This window comes from Mixophyes fleayi, chromosome 2 (assembly GCF_038048845.1).
Source record: "Mixophyes fleayi isolate aMixFle1 chromosome 2, aMixFle1.hap1, whole genome shotgun sequence".
Taxonomy (NCBI): Eukaryota; Metazoa; Chordata; class Amphibia; order Anura; family Limnodynastidae; genus Mixophyes; species Mixophyes fleayi.
Window position 1 is genome coordinate 87,595,145 of NC_134403.1, and position 19,459 is coordinate 87,614,603.

At 40.7% G+C, this 19,459-nt stretch overlaps 1 protein-coding gene across 3 annotated transcripts in view; it reads left to right on the plus strand.

Moving 5' to 3' along the window:
* Positions 1 to 17,316, plus strand: part of DGKA (diacylglycerol kinase alpha) — a 109,253-nt gene extending 91,937 nt beyond the window's left edge. For all 3 annotated transcript variants that reach the window (XM_075199546.1, XM_075199545.1, XM_075199547.1), the window contains exons 11-25: positions 382 to 470; positions 658 to 777; positions 1,384 to 1,482; positions 1,633 to 1,719; positions 5,245 to 5,318; positions 6,070 to 6,144; positions 6,251 to 6,336; positions 6,543 to 6,632; positions 9,700 to 9,860; positions 10,677 to 10,741; positions 11,345 to 11,435; positions 12,836 to 13,028; positions 14,214 to 14,334; positions 15,316 to 15,376; positions 16,230 to 17,316. In XM_075199546.1, coding sequence (XP_075055647.1) covers positions 382 to 470; positions 658 to 777; positions 1,384 to 1,482; positions 1,633 to 1,719; positions 5,245 to 5,318; positions 6,070 to 6,144; positions 6,251 to 6,336; positions 6,543 to 6,632; positions 9,700 to 9,860; positions 10,677 to 10,741; positions 11,345 to 11,435; positions 12,836 to 13,028; positions 14,214 to 14,334; positions 15,316 to 15,376; positions 16,230 to 16,310 — 1,493 coding nt within the window. In that variant the 3' untranslated portion in view covers positions 16,311 to 17,316. The remainder of the gene's footprint in view (positions 1 to 381; positions 471 to 657; positions 778 to 1,383; positions 1,483 to 1,632; positions 1,720 to 5,244; positions 5,319 to 6,069; positions 6,145 to 6,250; positions 6,337 to 6,542; positions 6,633 to 9,699; positions 9,861 to 10,676; positions 10,742 to 11,344; positions 11,436 to 12,835; positions 13,029 to 14,213; positions 14,335 to 15,315; positions 15,377 to 16,229) is intronic.
* Positions 17,317 to 19,459: the final 2,143 nt, after the last annotated feature.

A 19,459-nucleotide genomic window follows, 5' to 3' on the forward strand; every position in this document is an offset into this window, starting at 1 on the left:
CTTCAGTATACCATAGCAACATCTGAGAAAAAGGTCTAAAAACACTGAAGCAGCAAAGTTTGTGAAAACCAATATTTGTGTAATTCTTAAAATGTTTGGCAAGGCACCCCATGCTTCAAGTCGCAAAAATTCTGAATAATAGATCCCATAACTGTATAACTCAATTCAGAGAGGCACATATAGAGGTTATAATTATTGTAGGTTGTCAGGCAATATGTATGCGCAAAAATATTATGTGGGGCTGCATCTTGCCCATCAGTTGGACAATGTTGATTTACATACAAAAAAATAAATGGCACAAAACTGCAGTTGTTTCATTCTGTTTGTAAATGAATGCACGTGCACAACACTACTGTATACAATCTACCTTTTTCTCTGCAGTCTGTAAATTTACTGTGCATGAACGCTGTGCTCGGAAAGCACCAAATTCCTGCATCAGCACCTATGCCAAGTCCCGCAAGGATGCCAGTGTAAGTGTTATTACAACCAGAGTCTACGCAGTATATTATTATTTCCCTGCATCTTTTCCTTCCTGCTTTTCTGTATCATAGTGTTATCTGTTGGCATCCGCACTCATTTCTGCCACTGTTGCATGTGGTCTGTAGGTATTGGGACATGGTTTTATTTTTTATGTCAATTTTCCTCCTGCTGGCTCAGGGACAGACTCACATATGGGTGAAAGGAGGCTGTGAGGCCAGCAAGTGCGACAAGTGTCAGAAAAAGATAAAAAGCTTCCAGAGTCTAACTGGTCAGCGCTGCGTCTGGTGTCATATAAAGGTAAGTACACTGGCTAGACATAACTGACACAGCTCTGTACCACTAAGAACACTACAATACAATGACTCCACGTGCTTAAAAAATAATTGTCCTGAGGAAAGTGTTATTTTCCATAGAGCAAGGGGTTTAAACCATGCTGTAGCTCTGTACCAACCTCTCCTGCTACTATTATTCAGAGTGCATGTGTAGACATTATATACATTGGCAGGTTTTGTGTCACATGGCCACAGTATGTGACCCGTATCAATATTGTAGTGTGTACTATATCCCCATTCAGGTATTACTCCCCTCACATCAGGAAGGGTCCCGTGTGCCTTACTGTGCAATACTGTAGTTTCCACCAAAGTATTGAGACTGTACCTAGGTTTCGGCAGACACCATCTCCGTATGGTTTGAATATAGCATTTATTCAGCTAAATACACAACTGACTGCCTTATTGGATGGCTGCACTGCATTTTGGGGCTTTAACTCCCTGACAGTTTTAGTAATAGAGTAATAAAAACAACACATAAAGGTTTTATTAGTTTAATTATAAGATAAAACTGTCTGTTTGTATTTGGGGCATTGGACAACGACACTTGTGATAATCTCGCTTTCTATTTTAGGTTCATGATGAATGTGTTCCCTTCACCCCTCTGAAGTGTGACGGTGGCGTCCTGAAGGATCACATATTGCCTCCTTCTTCTATTTATCCAGTAATCCTGGTGGGTGCACACCAGCACATGCTACAATGAGGTTTCTCTCATACTTTCCTTTTCTCTCCTCTTTTTTTATTTACTCTCCATCCAAGTTTATCATTTCTATACCTTACCTTTCATTTATGGTTTTTGAAATCTATTTTTCTTTCTTTGCAGGAACGGCAGAACAGCCAGAAGAACCTTATAGCATCCCCAGAAGAAACCTCACAGAGCTTCAGCAGTGCTGAAGGACAGGCATTACGAGTAAGGATAACCTTAAACTGGCCAATGCATGTGTCAGCGGTTCCCAAAGTGTGCGCCGGGGCTCCCAGGGGTGCCGTGTCGCTGTCACAGGGGTGCCGTGGCCAGGAGAAAAAAACCCAACAACAAAAAAACTTACCAATTCGGCGGCACCTGGGACCCAGCATCCTCCTCGCTTCTCACTGAATGCCGGGCGTGACGTCATCACGTCCTACATATTCAGTAAGAAGTGGCAGGAGAGAGGAGGAGGCAGGGTCCCGGGCGCCGCCGGATTGGGAAGAAGACAGAAGAAAAGACAGAAGAAAAAGAAGAAAGAAGGCCAAGTATGGTAAATAAAGAAATGGAGGGGAAATAGTGATAAGAAACAGCAATGGGGTGGCAAAGTGAGGATGAAGAGGTGCAGAGTGAGGATGCAGAGGGGCAGAGTGAGGATGCAGAGGGGCAGAGTGAGGATGAAGAGGGGCAGAGTGAGGATGAAGAGGTGCAGAGTGAGAATGAAGAGGTGCAGAGTGAGGATGCAGAGGGGCAGAGTGAGGATGAAGAGGTGCAGAGTGAGGATGAAGAGGTGCAGAGTGAGGATGAAGAGGTGCAGAGTGAGGATGCAGAGGGGCAGAGTGAGGGTGCAGAGTGAGGATGAAGAGGTGCAGAGTGAGGATGAAGAGGTGCAGAGTGAGGATGCAGAGGGGCAGAGTGAGGATGAAGAGGTGCAGAGTGAGGATGAAGAGGTGCAGAGTGAGGATGAAGAGGTGCAGAGTGAGGATGAAGAGGGGCAGAGTTAGGATGAAGAGGGGCAGAGTGAGGATGAAGAGGGGCAGAGTTAGGATGAAGAGGGGCAGAGTGAAGAGGTGCAGAGTGAGGATGAAGAGGTGCAGAGTAAGGATGAAGAGGGGCAGAGTGAAGATGAAGAGGGGCAGAGTGAGGATGCAGAGGGGCAGAGTGAGGATGAAGAGGGGCAGAGTGAGGATGAAGAGGGGCAGAGTGAGGATGAAGAGGTGCAGAGTGAGGATGAAGAGGTGCAGAGTGAGGATGAAGAGGGGCAGAGTGAAGAGGTGCAGAGTGAGGATGAAGAGGTGCAGAGTGAGGATGAAGAGGTGCAGAGTGAGGATGAAGAGGTGCAGAGTGAGGATGAAGAGGGGCAGAGTGAGGATGAAGAGGGGCAGAGTGAGGATGAAGAGGGGCAGAGTGAGGATGAAGAGGTGCAGAGTGAGGATGAAGGAGGGGCAGAGTGAGGATGAAGGAGGGGCAGAGTGAGGATGAAGGAGGGCACAGAGTGTGAGGATGAAGGAGGGCACAGAGTGTGAGGATGAAGGAGGGCACAGAGTGTGTGGATGAAGGAGGGCACAGAGTGTGTGGATGAAGGAGGGCACAAAGTGTGTGGATGAAGGAGGGCACAGAGTGTGTGAATGAAGGAGGGCACAGAGTGTGTGGATGAAGAGGGCACAGAGTGTGTGGATGAAGGAGGTCACAGAGTGTGTGGATGAAGGGGGCACAGTGGATGAAGGAGGGCACAGAGTGTGTGGATGAAGGGGGCACAGAGTGTGTGGATGAAGGGGGCACAGAGTGTGTGGATGAAGGAGGTCACAGAGTGTGTGGATGAAGAGGGCACAGAGTGTGTGGATGAAGGAGGTCACAGAGTGTGTGGATGAAGGGGGCACAGTGGATGAAGGGGGCACAGAGTGTGTGGATGAAGGGTGCACAGAGTGTGTGGATGAAGGGGGCACACAGTGTGAGGATGAAGTGGTGCGATGATTTGTGTACATGTTGTTGTTTTATTTAATTTGATCTTATTCCTCTGAATATTACCTGTAAACTATTCTTTGACAGAAATATAAGTGCAAAAAAATATATAAAAATATTATTTTCCCTTGGATTTATATGTATTATTTTTGCAAACAACTTACTAAGTATTTCCGTCCTGACCTAAGTACTTATTACGTTATTTTGACATAACTGCTTATAAAACGGGACTGCTCGGTTATTATTTTGGAGGGGTGTCTTGCCGCGAACTGAAAAAGTTTGGGAACCACTGGCATATGTTGTATTATTTTACTGACTCTCTATGTGCACTGTCTTTTGTTATTCGCTCCTAAACAATCACTACCATTTTATCACTGAATGTATCATAGGTTCAGCTAACCCAGTGTTAACACTATCTTGACTTCACTGTTCCCTCAAAGCACAAATGTCTTGAGTAACAATTAAATCCCAAAAAGATACATGTGATTAAATGAAGTACTCCTAGTAGGAAGTTAAAATGTAATGTCAAAACTTACTCTGACTTTCTATTGAAGCCAACGACATAGCAATACGGCTTGCAGTGGTTGTTATTAGTAGTGTAATCGTAAAAACAAAAGTAACACCGCTTTGCAGCAACAAGGTATATTGCCTCGTGAAAAGCTTGTTATGGGCTTGTTGTCGTGTAAGCGGTCATGTAAAATTGTGGTTGTGACTATAGACAGATATAGCAGCCAAGGGTAAGAGCCACATTAAGATAATATTCAGCCAGGATCAGGAGACCCCAGTGGGCATTCAAATAGCATAGGGTGAAAACTAAAATTATTATTATTAATTTATTTATTTATAAGGCCACAAACAATAGTACAAATACAGATATAAGACATAACTATTACAGTAAGCAAAATCACAACTACATGAAACAGTTGCACATAGGTAGCAGGAGTGAGAGTAAAGATGCTGCAGAATCACAGAATGTGACAACATTTTAAAAGTAAAACAGTTCAAGCGCTATTGGTTCCTCAAAGAAAAAATTACAAATAGTGTTCCAAATATATATTTCAAAATAATGTGCTGTGACAAAAATATATTAATAACAAATAATTAAGTTCTCTCAATGGGTCTATGTCTTCTTATTTTCATATGTTGTTAAAAATTAGTCATGTGAACGAAAACAAAAATATCCAAAATAGTGTAATACAGTCAATATGAGTAGATTCCTACACCATAAAACTATTGTGTGTATATAAAACAATTGAAATTCAAGATATAAAAGAGATATTCTTCACTATGTGCTCTAAAATCAGCCGCCACATCTGCTTCTCCCAGTGGTTTTCCATTACAATTGCCAGCTGATCTATGAGGGGGCCAGATGTAATAAGGAGTCCCCTATCAATTGGCAAAAAGATATCCACTGGTCAAGGCTTTCAGAAAACAGAACTCTGGTGAGTTTAATACCACTGGGGGAAGCAGATGTGGCAGGAGCACTTACAAATACTCCATTATTTCACTCTTTTTAACTTTATATTAACTATTACAGTCTTTTATTACAAAAGGTAAAATGCATGTCCCTCAGCATGCAGTATACTTTTTATTATGTGTTCTTATACTAAATCATTCTTCTTGTTATTCTAATACTATAAAAGTGTAGTGTGTGTATATATACTGTATCACTGACACATTTATCTCTATCAGAATGTTCTCCTTGTGTAGGAATATTTAAGAATACAGTTGGTAATTTTAGATTCTTTTATCTAGCTATACATATCTGTACATATTTCTTTGTGTTTGTAGGTAATCCCAATATTAGACACCCACCCTCTACTTGTCTTTGTCAACCCAAAGAGCGGTGGAAAGCAGGGAGAACGGTGAGTCTAAATAATGATAAAAATGTCATCCAATTGTCTACATAACACATGTCTGGAATTTAGATCTTGAATATGTTTATGTGTGTTCATGCAATTCCAGTATACTATATTTATTAGAGTGTATAAAATAAGTGTGATATTATGTTGTGGTTGTAAATGGTGCACTAAGGCTACCATAAAATACAAAAACAAAGCTCCATGCCCCATTCCCAGACAACCACGGAGCATCAGAGAATTATAAAGGTTTCTAAGTACGATAAACAACTTTAGTAAGCAGGTATAAAGCAGGTCAACCTCATTAGAGAATAGGGGCTAAGCAGGGTGACCTATACTTGGAGAACTATAAATATATGTGTGTATATATATATATATATATATATATATATATATATATATATATAGCCTGATGGTAACAATCACAAATATAAATGCAGCTCTTCCAGATGCCCATAAGTACTATAGATATTTAAATAAGGGCTGGGCTTGTGAGGGAGCCTTTGCTGCGGTCAATCTAATTCTGAAATTGCTAATAAACAAAGGTAGAATGAGGTGTGTCAAACACAGTAACTGCTGTTGTCCTGTTGTAGCATAGGAAATTTAAAATACACATTTTTGTAGGATTTGACATGTATTTTTATTTTTATACCCTTTGGATTTGTGCTCTATTTAGCGGAAAAGGCGATTTTAGTAAGTACACATGTTTACATGCTTCTGCTGTTGCATTATGTTGAAATTCTTTCCTTCTTTGCAGAGTTCTTCGCAAGTTCCAGTATCTGCTGAACCCCCGACAAGTCTATAACCTGATAAATGGTGGTCCTGCACCTGGGTAAGAAGACATGTGAGAGGGAAAAAGTAGCATTATAGAAATGTATATAGCAAATAGTAATGTTTCCAATTTCCTTGACTATCTATTTACTTTTCTTTATCGCCAGGCTCAATTTTTTCCGGGATGTACCAGACTTTCGGATTTTGGTGTGTGGTGGAGATGGTACAGTTGGCTGGATTTTGGATGCCATTGGTGAGAGGAAGAGACATTTGGGGTTGCATTAGGCTTCTGAAAACTATTATAGGTGATGATAACACAGTCCATTGCCCAACACCAACACCGTCATTACACTGATTAAATCCAAACTCAGAAATATATCAAATAATGATAGCCTTATTATGGTTTCACTTGGTTTTGCAGGCATGTACTTTGTCTCATTAGATCTTATCTTTTTTTAGATAAAGCCAATCTCCCACAAAGACCACCCGTAGCTGTGCTGCCGCTGGGTACTGGCAATGATCTTGCAAGATGTCTCAGATGGGGAGGAGGTGAGAATCATTTATATTATGCTAAAAAATAAGGATTGAGTAACCCACTGCTAATATTCTCAAATGAACATATTTGTCGTAAACTCTTGATCTTAAAACACAATAACAAATTATTCAGAAAAATTGCTCTTTATTAAAAATATTTTATAAAACCATATTAGATCTCTGTGATTCAACTTGCAAAATGCATAGCGATTAAGAGCCACAAACTTCTATGCAGGATATCAATCAGTTATCAATCGTGAAACCACTTGTGCAGATTATACATGTCTGCTTAACCTTGTATATAATTAATAGATCTGGATTAAGTTTCTTCATTAGGAATATATAGAGTCCCAGGTAGTAGTTTACCAGACAAAAAAAGTAGTCCTGTTCCCTTAGGAACACACCAAGTCCCAGAAAAGATGTTATTTAATGAATTGGAATGCCTCACCAGGGTAATGTATCCCGCAGACTCCTTCAGTGGCAGGCGGGAACGGGAACAAGCAATCTCTGTGGAAGTGAGGATGTCATTGGCAGAGCAGAGGGGGTGTGACGGAATGTGGATAGAGATGAGATTGGTGATGTGGGGGAGGGATTGGCTGAGGGTTTTGTAGGTGAGGGTGAGGAGTGTAAATTTAATACTGTTGGCCATGGGGAGCCATTTTTGTGACTGGCAGAGAGGGCCAGCAGAGAGAGAGAGAGGAGAAGAAAATAAGGCAGGCAGCAGGATCAAGTTTAGACTGAAGAGGGGCATGGTGGGAATTGGGTAGGCCAGAGAGGAGGTGACAGTAATCAAGGCAAGAGATTACCAGGGAGTGTATAAGAGTCTTAGTAGCTTCCACAGACAAAAGGGACGGATTTTGGATATTCTGGACCTGGAAGCTGCTAAATTTTGAGAGGGACTGCATGTGAGGTTTGAAGGAGATGGAGGAGTCGAGGATTACCCCAAGGCAGCGAACTTGAGGGACAGAGACGAGATTAGTTTTATCAACAAAAAAGATAGGGGGAGGCGATGGAGCCCTGGAGGGGGGGATACAGTGATTTCAGTCTTGGACATCCAAAATGAGATGGGCTGGAGACAACGAGAGACACAAGAGATGAGGAGAGGAAAGATAGGTTTTCATGTTATCAGCATACAGGTAGTACTGGAGGCCAAAGGAGCTGATGATGTCACCAAGGGAGCAGGTGTAGACGGAGAAGAGTTGGGGGCCAAGAATGGATTCTTGGGGAGCTCTGACAGATAAGGGAATAGGTGGGGAGCTGGAGAGACCAAAAAGGAGAGCTTGGTTAGGTAACAGGAAATCCTGGAGAGGTCTATAGATTGAAGAGTTTGCAAAATAAGAGGGTGGTCAGTGGTATCGAAGGCATCAGAGAAGATGAGAAGGGAGAGAGTAGAGAGAAGGTTTAACAGGTTGGAGAACTAGGGAGGGGAAGTGGCTGCTGGCAGTGGGGTTGGAGACAACGTCCCCAGAGGAGGGTGGGAGGGGGAACATGGTGGGTAAGGAGGGGGAAAGGGAGGGGCAAGGAGAGACTACGTATGGACTTTTGGAGGTGAAGTGGGTAGCAAAGTCAAGAGCAGAGAGTGAGGAGTGGAGGGAGTTTTCTACTCGTATTCTCCAATCAAGGTCATTCATTAATCATTGTGCAGCTGTATATGATTCTAATGCAGCCGGCACATAAATTGTAATAAAATCTGACTCATTTATTAAAATACATGACACAAATGCAAACAGATAAATTACTTTTCATTTGTAATTAAATCTAGTTACATAATAGTTCAACATTTCATTTATAACAGCAGCCTCACATCTACGCTGTGAGCACACATTGCTTAATAAAGCAGTACTGATCTTGTGCATTTCTCATAAAACAAAGGGTGTTTTATCATAGTTTCCTGTATGTATTATTACATCGATTATAAATTACATTAATTCATGGTTTTGGGAAAAATCATCACAAGATCATTATGGGGAATCATTTATTGCACATCCTTCAGACAAATTCAGATTAAATCAAGAAACACAGCTACACATTTGCTGTCTCTCTTCAGTGCAAACATTATATTACTTGGCTGTCCAGAGTCTTCATCCTATCGTTATATTCAATCAAAAAGGATCTGATTTTATTGTGTTAGAGGAGACAACGTATGCTGAAGTGAATAAACTAACCAGAAACATGTATTTAAAATGATTCTGAATAAATCTTGAAGAATTAATTTAAAATATGCTTCTAGTCTCTACATCAGAGAAATTATATTGCTAATGTATATTGTATAGCTTTATGTTTCATTTTATTTCTATATTATCACTGGGTAAAGTCCTAGGATGCAGTTGGGGAATTGGACACACATATAATACAGGCAACTAAATACAAATATATTATCAAGCATGACGTTTCTTATGATGGGGAGTTTACAGTATTATTCAGTTTCTGGCTTAACAGGAGATTTGCCAGATATAATATATGATGCAGAAAATGAGACTATCTGCACTGTCCTGGATATATATAATCTGGTATAGGTGCATTTATAAGGGAACAGTAGATACTATCACCCTCAACAATAGGAGATGTTTTATATGAAAAATTCCTAACGCTCCTAGGTAGATAAAGATGTAATTGTACCTGAGTCTTCTGAATTTTTGCTTAAAAAAACAAACAGCTTTTATATAAAGATTAAAGTACAAATAGAATTGGCTGTTTTTAAGACAGTTACAATTAGTTCATCTGGCTAGGGAATTCTCATATATTGCAGGAGATTTACCGGGTGCAAGAGATTGAAGAACCTTAAAAGTAAAATGTTTAATGATATCAGAAATTTATAGCAGGAATGACACATGCAACACAAAGTTAAAAGATTAACATATAATAAACAACTCCTCTGTGTTTTATGATCTTATAAATTACAGTTGAGGGTACATTGTCCCATATATATATTTCACAGCTGCATTTAGAATGTATTGATGGGTGGTGAGTGGATTGCTACAGAGAACAGAGAAGAAGGTTACTGTACTCAAGATGGGGATGTAAAATAGACTGAATGAGGAGCCTTCCAATGGACGATCTATATTTCATTAATTATTTGCAGGCTATGATGGAGAAAACCTAGGTAAAGTATTGAAAGACATTGAAAATAGTACAATCCTTTTGATGGACAGATGGAACATTGAGGTCATACCTGAGAACCCTAATGAGAAGGGAGATCCTGTCCCATACGAGATAATCAACAACTACTTTTCCATTGGAGTGGTATGTATCTAAAGTACAGTAGCTCAACAGAACATGGATGTTTTCATGCTGGTAATCATGTGTTCTATATAATTGCTTTATAATTAGACGTGGAAGCAGCCGCCGATGCCAGTCAGGAGTCAAATCTGTGGTGGGTGACATATCCCTGGATCAAAGATTATCATCAGTGCGGACTTTTTGAGTGTAAATAAAAGAAAGTATCAAATATATTATTTTTAAAAGTGTTTTAAAATCCTCATCAGCCAGGATCTTTGCTCCAGGGGTAGAGCACCGCAAGAGATATTTTTCCATCTTTTAATTATATATCAATTATGTGAACACGCCCTTACTGTACTCTCCCCTGATGGCGGCGGGTGCTAGTTGTATCTAGAGCACTCGGTACAGCCAGTCTGCCGCTATGTATTTTTCACGCTTAACCTTTAAAAAAGTGGACCTAACCTTTTAAGGGGCAGCCCTTACAGGTCTATTGCACTGATCAGGGCAAGACTACTGACCACCTGACATTGTTCACAGATTTCTCTACACTACAAAAGAAGCCATTTCTAGCTGTGACGTCAGCTCCGCATTTATAATGGAAGCACAACACCTAAGTTTGTTTTTGCCTGTTGTGTAATGTATATATAAATAACAGTAATCACATATGTAAAGATAAGGTACAGTAGCAAGGTTCACTTGCAATAGTTATCATCATTTTAAAAGTGAGTATGTAACTTATGGTTTCTTGTTTCTCAGTCTTAAAAATGAATATTAGAACAAACCGCACTAACAAGTTAGTAATAGCAGAATACAAGTATACATGGTGTCTCCTTTCTGCAGGATGCCTCCATCGCTCACCGCTTCCATGTTATGAGGGAGAAATATCCTGAGAAATTCAACAGCAGGTGACTATAACCTGTCATAATTTGGGGTAACAGTTACTTATGATCCAGTTATCAATTCTCAGATATACCTTTACTGCTACTGTAACATGTTCACTGAAAGAGAAGTTTGCTCACCTCGCTTTAATACATTAGTAGTGTAAGCAGGCAAAACAAATATATATTTCACAGTTCTGCACTTTAAACAATTATATATTTACAGTTTAGCAAATAAATCAGTGGACTCTCTAGTCCACGTTTAGTTTAGGCATTTCTCGAAACGGTACTTAGGTGTTCCCACCGTTACCTCCACAGATGCTATGGAAGGGAAAACCACAGCTCCTGATTGGAGAGTGTCACAGCCATCCAATCAGGAGGTTCCATTAAACACACCACCTGTCCATAGCAGCTGTGTGTGCTGCTTATTCAGCAGCAGTTAGCACAGTGGCTCTACAGAGATTACAGTGAGGCTCCCAAAGTCAGGGACCCAAAAATTGACTAAAGTTACTAAAATTGGACATCACTATCATTAAATATGATACGTTTGCTCAGATGCAGTAGACATAATGCACTAATCTTATAATATTAATAAATAACCAGCTGGCATTTTGTACTTTCTATTGATAGGATGAAGAATAAGCTGTGGTACTTTGAGTTTGCTACATCAGAGACTGTTTTCTCTACATGCAAAAAGCTGAAGGAATATGTTACAATTGAGGTTAGTGTTTCCATCAGGTGATATTTACAAGATGTAGATCAAAGTCCTCCCAACCTTACATTCTACAACACCAGGTATGGAAATTTAGAAGTGACCAAAAACTTATATTTTAGATTCTTCAAAGCCACTCTTGCCTTGATATCAGCTTTGGCACTCTGTCAACCAACTTCATGGGGAGCCACCTGGGATCAGAGCCAGATTTAGACCTCATGGGGTCCTAGGCAAGATACTGGTTTGGGGCCCCCTCCCTGAAGAAATCCATAGCACTATAGTTTTTAGCATAACATATACCCCTATTCAGGGGCTGGCTGGCAGACTTTAGCCCAGGGGGGCAAGCACATAGCACTGGCCCATAAGTAGCGGTCCATTTTTTAAAGGTTGGTCTCACCGCCGGCCCTGGGAGGTCCCTTTGGGGACCGCTGGGCCCTAGGCAATTGCCTAGGTTGCCTTGTGGTAAATCCGGCTCTGCCTGGGATGCTTTTCCGACAGTCTTGAAGAAGTTCTCATATGTGCTTAGCACTTGTTGGTTGCTTTTCCTCCACTCTCCAGTCTAACTCATCCCAAACCATCTGTATAGGATTTAGGTCAGGTGACTGTGGAGGCCAAGTCATCTGATGCCGCAACCTTCTTTATCAAATAGTTCTTACACAGCTTGGAGCTGTAATCTGGGTCATTGTCTTGTTGGGGGAAAAAAACTATGACCCAACTAAACACAAACCAGATGGGATGGCGTGTCACTGCAGAATGCTGGTTCAGAGTAGCTTTAATTCTAAATAAATCACCAACAGTGTCTCCAGGAAATCACCCCCACACTATCACACCTCCTCCCCAATACTTCGCCTTCTCTGTGTCTCACAAAGGTATGCAAGTTGGAACCAAAAATCTCACATTTGTACTCGTTAAACCAAAGGACAGATTTCCACTGGTCTGATATCCACTGCCTGTGTTCCGTGGACCAAGCAAGTCTCTTCTTCCTATTTCTTGTTTATCACTTTCAGTAGTGGTTTCTTTGGAGCAATTTTACCATAAAGGCCTGATTCATGCAGACTCCTCTAATCAGTTGATGTTGATATGTTTGTATAGATGTAAAAAGCACTGAGTTCTAACCTGCGCTCCTTCTAAAAGCAGCTACTGATCTAAAACAGGGATACACAATTCCCAAATATAATAAACAAAACTTTAAGTAAATAAATGTTCAAGCACTCAAAGTGTTAAATACATAATAAGTGGAAAAAACGACGCGTTTCTCCACATTAAACAGTGGTTTCATCACAGATATGCTGTCATGTGGTTCAAAGCATTCATTTTTATAACTTTAATAAACTTGTAATTGTCAGTAAGTACTTTATATAGTACTTAGTATATCAATGATTGTTTATTTGTTATTGTGTCTACTGTAGTGTTGTGGCTCCCCTTTGGATCTCAGTTCTGTGTCACTTGAAGGTATTGCTGTCATTAACATTCCCAGCATGCATGGTGGCTCCAATCTGTGGGGAGAGACGAGGAAACCATTGGGGGAACCTCGAAATGCTTCATGTCAGAACCAACCAGAGGTCATCACTGATCCGGACGCCTTGAAGTCATGTGTCCAAGGTGAGAGGAACAATCTACTTAAGAAATATATCAGGAAGAAGGATGCATCTATACCAGAAACAAACTACAATTTGACAAGCTGACAAGTGCAACAATTCTCCTTACAGAAACAGTAGGTGGTGATGTTGCAATCAGCTGGTAAAGCTTTTTAATGCCCAGTTCTGACTAGTAAGCAATATGACAAATTCTACCTATGTTTATGAAAGTATGGAGTTATGACCTGTTTTCTTCAGTTATATACAACTAACTATTCACATATGTTAATATAAATTTCAGAAAAATAAATGCTGCTTAAAAGAAATAAAATTCAACTTGTAATCCATTTATTGCATTGTTAAGTAAGATATACTTTCTAGCAGTGGCATGCAGCACCCTTTTGCCACCTGAGATAGCCCTGGTACAATGCCCCGCACCTCCCCTCTCTTCTTTCATTAGCCTCTAGCAAGCACAGTGATTGATGGTGAGAAGCGAGGTTGTAACTGGCTTTTATGGGCCCCATAGCAAAATTTTTAAATGGCCTAAATGTACCAACCAAGGCTGAAAAAACATATAGACATGAGGCTTTTACAGCGGAGGCAGGATTCATAGCCACTGCAGGGAATGTAAAATACTTCCATTCCTGACCCTACGCCTCTCACATCTTCCGTCACTCATTACAATGATTACAGGTAGGAATGCAGGAGACCTGCTCTCATTGCAGAGCTTCCACTGGCTGGGGGGATTTATGGGAGATATTTATCTCTATTCTGCCTCTTGGCTATGAAGCAAAGTTTAGTAAAGGTGAATAAATTTATACATGATTTAACTGCTTGAGGTTTGGATAAAGCTATGAAAGCAGTAATTTAATGCTGCTAAGTTTACAACATTGGAGATTACAAATCCTTTGACAGAGCTTTGAATTGACAATAAAACAACCGAGGAAAAAGATTTGAGGATGGATATTTCAGAAGATTGTAAAACAAAGAAACAGGATAGCCAGGCAACAGGTACATTCAGCAGAACACTTTGCTGCATAGGCAGATGGATTAGCAGAAGAAGGAGAGTTGTCTTGCTTCTGGAGACTACACATTAAGAAAGGTGTAGGTACAATTATGGTAATCATGTCTATATTGCAAATAAATCGTTATTAAGTTGAAGTGGCAGATTTTCCTCCATTTCTAGTGTAGACTGTTTCTCTTACAACAGATCTTAGTGACAAGAGACTAGAATTGGTGGGATTGGAGGGTGCTATGGAGATGGGGCAAATTTATACCGGCCTGAAGAGCGCAAGAAAACGTTTGGCGAAATGCTCAGAGATCACTCTCCGGTGAGTTAATGTTTGATTTAAATTTTGTACATCCAATAAATATTGTTCTTTATCGTTACCTAGTAATAATGTGAGATGTCATTTTAGACTGAGAAGATATTTTTTGTGTATGCTAATCCTATACTAATCATATTTTATTACAGTATTATTGTTAGTACTGTAGTCCAATATAATGATAACTAGTAATAGTGGATTATATTCCCTAGTGTTGTCAGTGTGTATGACAATGGAGTAGTTTTGGAACTTCACAGATTGAAGCACTAAAATCATATTACTGTCATTGATAAATGGGTCATATATACTGACTGCCAACTCAGCCTACACTGCCTTGAATATGTCTCTCAAACTGGGTTTTATTGTGATACTGTCTTCATTGAGGTGGGAACAGATCTTTTATAGCAGAAATTATTAGTCACCTTGGTGAGCACAGTCTCGGAGGAGGGGAGAGGTTGGAAGCCCGATTGCAAGAGGTCAAGATGAGAAAGTGTGTTAAACGGTTGTAGGTCAGCCCTCTAAGATGTATGGAAAGGGAGTTGGGATATGATAGGAGGCTGTAGCTGGAGAGAAAGCAGGATTAAGAGATGATAGTTTCTTAACAATAGGAGTGATGAGTGCGTGTGTGAAGACAGAAGTGAAGCTGTCAAAGATTGAAGAGTTGGGCTAGGTGATGGCATGTGTCAGAGGAGAGAGAGTGGAGTAGAGGGGGAGGGAGCAGGGTGGAGGAAACAGGTTGAGGAGCAGGTGACCTTGGAGATCTCTTCCCCTTATGTTGCTTCTGTGGCTGAAATGCAGAGCGAGGGAGAAATGAGAAACAGCACAGCGGTACAGTAACACTTCTTGAAACTGAGACAGATTACTGGAGTAAAATGTACAGTCCATTTTGACATACTGGGTGCATTATACATTTACACAGGGTGACTGTACATATTAGAAGTAATTCAGTAGTATGTCATATCTTAGTGATTATTTTTCTTCCCACAGAACCACAAAGCCATTACCAATGCAGATTGATGGGGAGCCCTGGATGCAGCCACCTTGCACAGTAAGAATGCACAGGGAAATAATACTACTTCCCATCTCCACTCTCTATATTGACAATATCTCCCGATTTTGTGTACTTGACTCTAAAAGTAAACAAATTTATATTGTTGCCAAAGAGACCTAGCTCAAAAATTGCAGTAATAAAACATACAATTTAGGAATAAGTGTCTTGTGTGCCCTAAAGAGGCGACAGAATGAGCAAGTAGAAAAATGCAGATAATTTCAAAAATACTTCCTGCGAAAGTCTAAATTGTTGTTGTTCTTATACCTTTTTGCCACCTGTTCCCAAGTATAGTAAATGGAATATTTAGGAGGGGGGGGGGGGGGATAGAAAGCAGAAACATTACCATCATTTTATTTAACCAAGAAAACGGGCTGAAAGACGTATCTGAAGCAGCCACCACATTCAGCTTACAATGACTGGGAGGTGAAGGTGCTCAATTGGCCATCTTATTACCGCTGGAGACACTTCATCAGAAGATGCTCTAGTAGAAGACACATTCATTATCTGGGACAGCACGTGCATGGAGATCACCACATGTTATTTACAAAATACACAATCCAAATTTGATATTCGATGAGCATACTTTTCCCCTCTTCAGGGACCCCTGCAAGACTTACCAGGTTATAAGTCTACAGGATATATGCTACCTATAGAGGCTATCTCTGCTATTCTGGAGTTAGTTATAGGTTCTACTAATACTTTAAGCAGTGGCGGAACTACCTTTGGTGTTGCAGGTGCCGTGCACGGGGCTCATGGAGATAATGGGGAACGCTGCATGGCAGATGCAGAGGGTTGAGTTTAATTCTTTCAATTGTTGATTTCTGAATGATCGTTATATCTTTTCTTCCAGATTAAAATCACACACAAGAATCAGGCACCAATGCTGCTGGCCCCTCCACCACGTTCCTCCAGTTTTTTCTCCCTCAAGTAACACGCAGGAGAGTGAGACCTTAACATGTCGATGATGACCTCATCTACCGCCAGTAGTCAATGGACCTTTAGCACACCCTATATACCCTCAGATTCTTCCTGCTGTAACACAGTTGTAGGATCAGGTTCATCAATGGAATGCCTACTTGCCTTCACCAATGCTTCTGGTCATCCTGATTAACAGCTGGGCTGTCCTAGACCATTTTAAGAGAAATGTTCGCTATTTGAGCAGCGTGTCAAAGAAATAACTTTCATCTTCTGTAAAAGCTTTATATACTATGTATTTTCAAGCATACTACATTAACATTTAGAAGATCTTTTGTTCTCCTTAGAGGCCTGTTAGACATATTCCACTTTGCATTCTTAATGGTTGTCTGTACAATAATTTTTGACGTATATACTAGGCTACAAATGTTTTTCCACAAAGCTATTTTAATTTCATTTGTGTTCTCTCCATTCCACTAAAATTTCCATTGAGATTGTATGTTTACAAAATCCAGCGTTTATTAGAATATAGTTATAAAGGAAGACTGGGTTATTACAGTTGGCCAATAGCCATAGAAAGTACATGGTTACTGACCATATGTTCCATAGCTGTAGTATATAATAGCATGCTATGGAGAATCATATCTCCTATTGCAGTTAAAGGGTACGAACCACATAGACTTAGGAAATCAGATCACATTGCACTGGTTTTATTTATATTTTTTAACTTATAATGCATATACTGAGCAGTTATAAAAGTGGCTGTGCTTATTTGATTTAGGAAATCATTTAAATGATAGCAAATAAAATCATACAACATTGATTACTGTCTGTGGTAATAGAAGCCTTTCTTATTGCATTGTGCTGCCAAGTTCAGTTTACAAAATTCTTCATATGATGATTTTACAATAATGTACAGAACTGTCATGTTTTTGTTTTTGATAACGTTTGGGTGGAAATGTAAAAAAGACCTAACACAAAAAGTCTCCTACTACATAAAAATAAAATTAAGATTTCTTGGAGTTGCTGATTCTTAAAGTGTACCAAAATTAGTGCAAAAGATGCACTGACATTAATTCAAAATAGAGGATCATGTTTGTATATGGGATAAAATTTACCCCTGCTGTAAATTCTAAGAATTAGTAGTTATGAGTTTAAACTCCTCTGTCATCCCTCAAACCCAATAAACTCACCCTTCTGTTTTTTATCTCAGATGCTGATGCTATGACCCCTGCTGCTATGCCCTACAACGCCCCCAGGTCTTCTGGACGTCTCTCAGAGCTCATGGTCAGAGCGAGACTTCCGGAGGAGACATGTTGGCTGACAGCAGGGTCACTGGTATTATCAGCTACCAATTTGCTGTAAGTGCAGCAGCTGGGGGGGGGTTAGTAACATATATAATTAGCACATGCTGACCGGGATAAACAAGCATGATAAGAGTAGGTGTAGTGTCTGAATTTAACTTCAGGATGGCGGGGGCCAGAGAAGTGAGTCTCTTTAAGAACACTGTCGCCCTTCAGTTGTCTAATAGTATGAAACAGAGTGGACCTCTTCTGTGTACAGTTCAGCCCTCTTACATTAAGCGTTAAGATTTTGATAGCCATGGGTATGGAGTCCAACTTCTAAAGCATAAAGAAAGAAATGAGAGGTGTTTGGCCACGGGAGCCCAGAACGACTGCCTCAAGGGAAGGGGGAGATGGGGTCGGGAAAGAGTAGAAGAAGGTAAGGAAGTGAGGGATAGGGTCACAAAAATGAGTAGCCCGAGAGGTTGGACCCAGGAAAAAAGACGGCTTAGTAGCCGAAGATGTCCGAAGCTGGTCCTAAAGACCAGAGAGGGGGTAGTGTGGCTCTGGTATCTGCCAGATGGAGTACAAAAGTGTGGGAACCTCAAAGGTCCATGGCTCGTGGGAGGACTAAAACATAAAATAGACAAAATAGCAATGCAATATGTAACATCACTAAAAACAACAGTACCTAACTATGTGAACGTGGTGTATAAGGTGTGCAGAAAAACAAAGAAATATTAGACTTATCTACAAATGGATATGTAAAAACAGTGTTTGAAAGGCGCCCTGGAGAGTTCAGGGCCGAAAATAGAGAGCAATGTGGTGGGTAGTCTTGATGAAGAGCTGCAGATGTCCAGGATGACTAGTAGACCTGAAAGAGTAAAACAAGGAAAGAACACAGAAGTAAACATAACCATTGCAAACAAAATAGTCCTGAGGTTATATAAACTCAAAAGACACTCACCAATTATAATAGAAAGCCCAATGAGGGGCAGGTAGAGCCCCAATATAACAAATGAATGTTCAGGTGATTGGAGGGTTGGCCTTAGAAGAAGCAGCGAGCCAAATTTGCCTCAGAGCTGTCTGTGGTAGAAGGGCAGTGCCGTGCTCAGGAGACTGTTCAGGGAGGTTAGGTTTCTGAAGCAGACAGCAAGTCTCCTCCATGAATTTGGCAGACAGCACTCTACCCTCTCTCCTTGGAAGCCCCATCTGTATTTTATGTTGTGATCTCTTAAGGGTATGAGTCACTTCCTTCAACTCTGTCCGTTTCAGTAAAGAAGAGGGGGCTAGGTCTTGGAACAACATCATTTTAACCCTGTCCATGAGGGTCTCCTGGCATCTTCTAGCTTCTCAAAGAATTTGTTCTTTCGCTTTGTAGTAGAGTAGGTGAAGAATAACATCTCTCGGGGAATCTATATCTTGTGAGCGGGGGCGGAGTGCCCTATGAGCTCTCTCTAGCAGGAACAAGACGTCTGAAATGGAGAGGGCCAGCATACAGAAGAGCCGGAGAACATAGTCCTTGAGTTGTGGCCACTCGACAGACTAAGGATATTTATGAATTTGAGGATTGATACGCCTGCCTCTGTTCTCAGCGTCTTCCTGTTTATCAGCAAGTGCCTGAAGACTGCCTCGTATAGAAGCAAATTCTTGTTCCGAAGACTTGTGGAATTGGACAATTTCTTCATGAGATTACTCTAAGATGTCAGCCCAATCGCCTCCATGCTCCTCCTGGTCTCTGTACACAGTTCAGTTATGATGGGGGTCCATAAGTTCAGGGTAGCCTGATGAGCTCTGGCCCAGCCTATCGGAGCAGCACACAGTGTAGTCTGTTTTTGCGCCAAATTTATATAGATTGCAAGCTTCTAGGAGCAGCGAACTC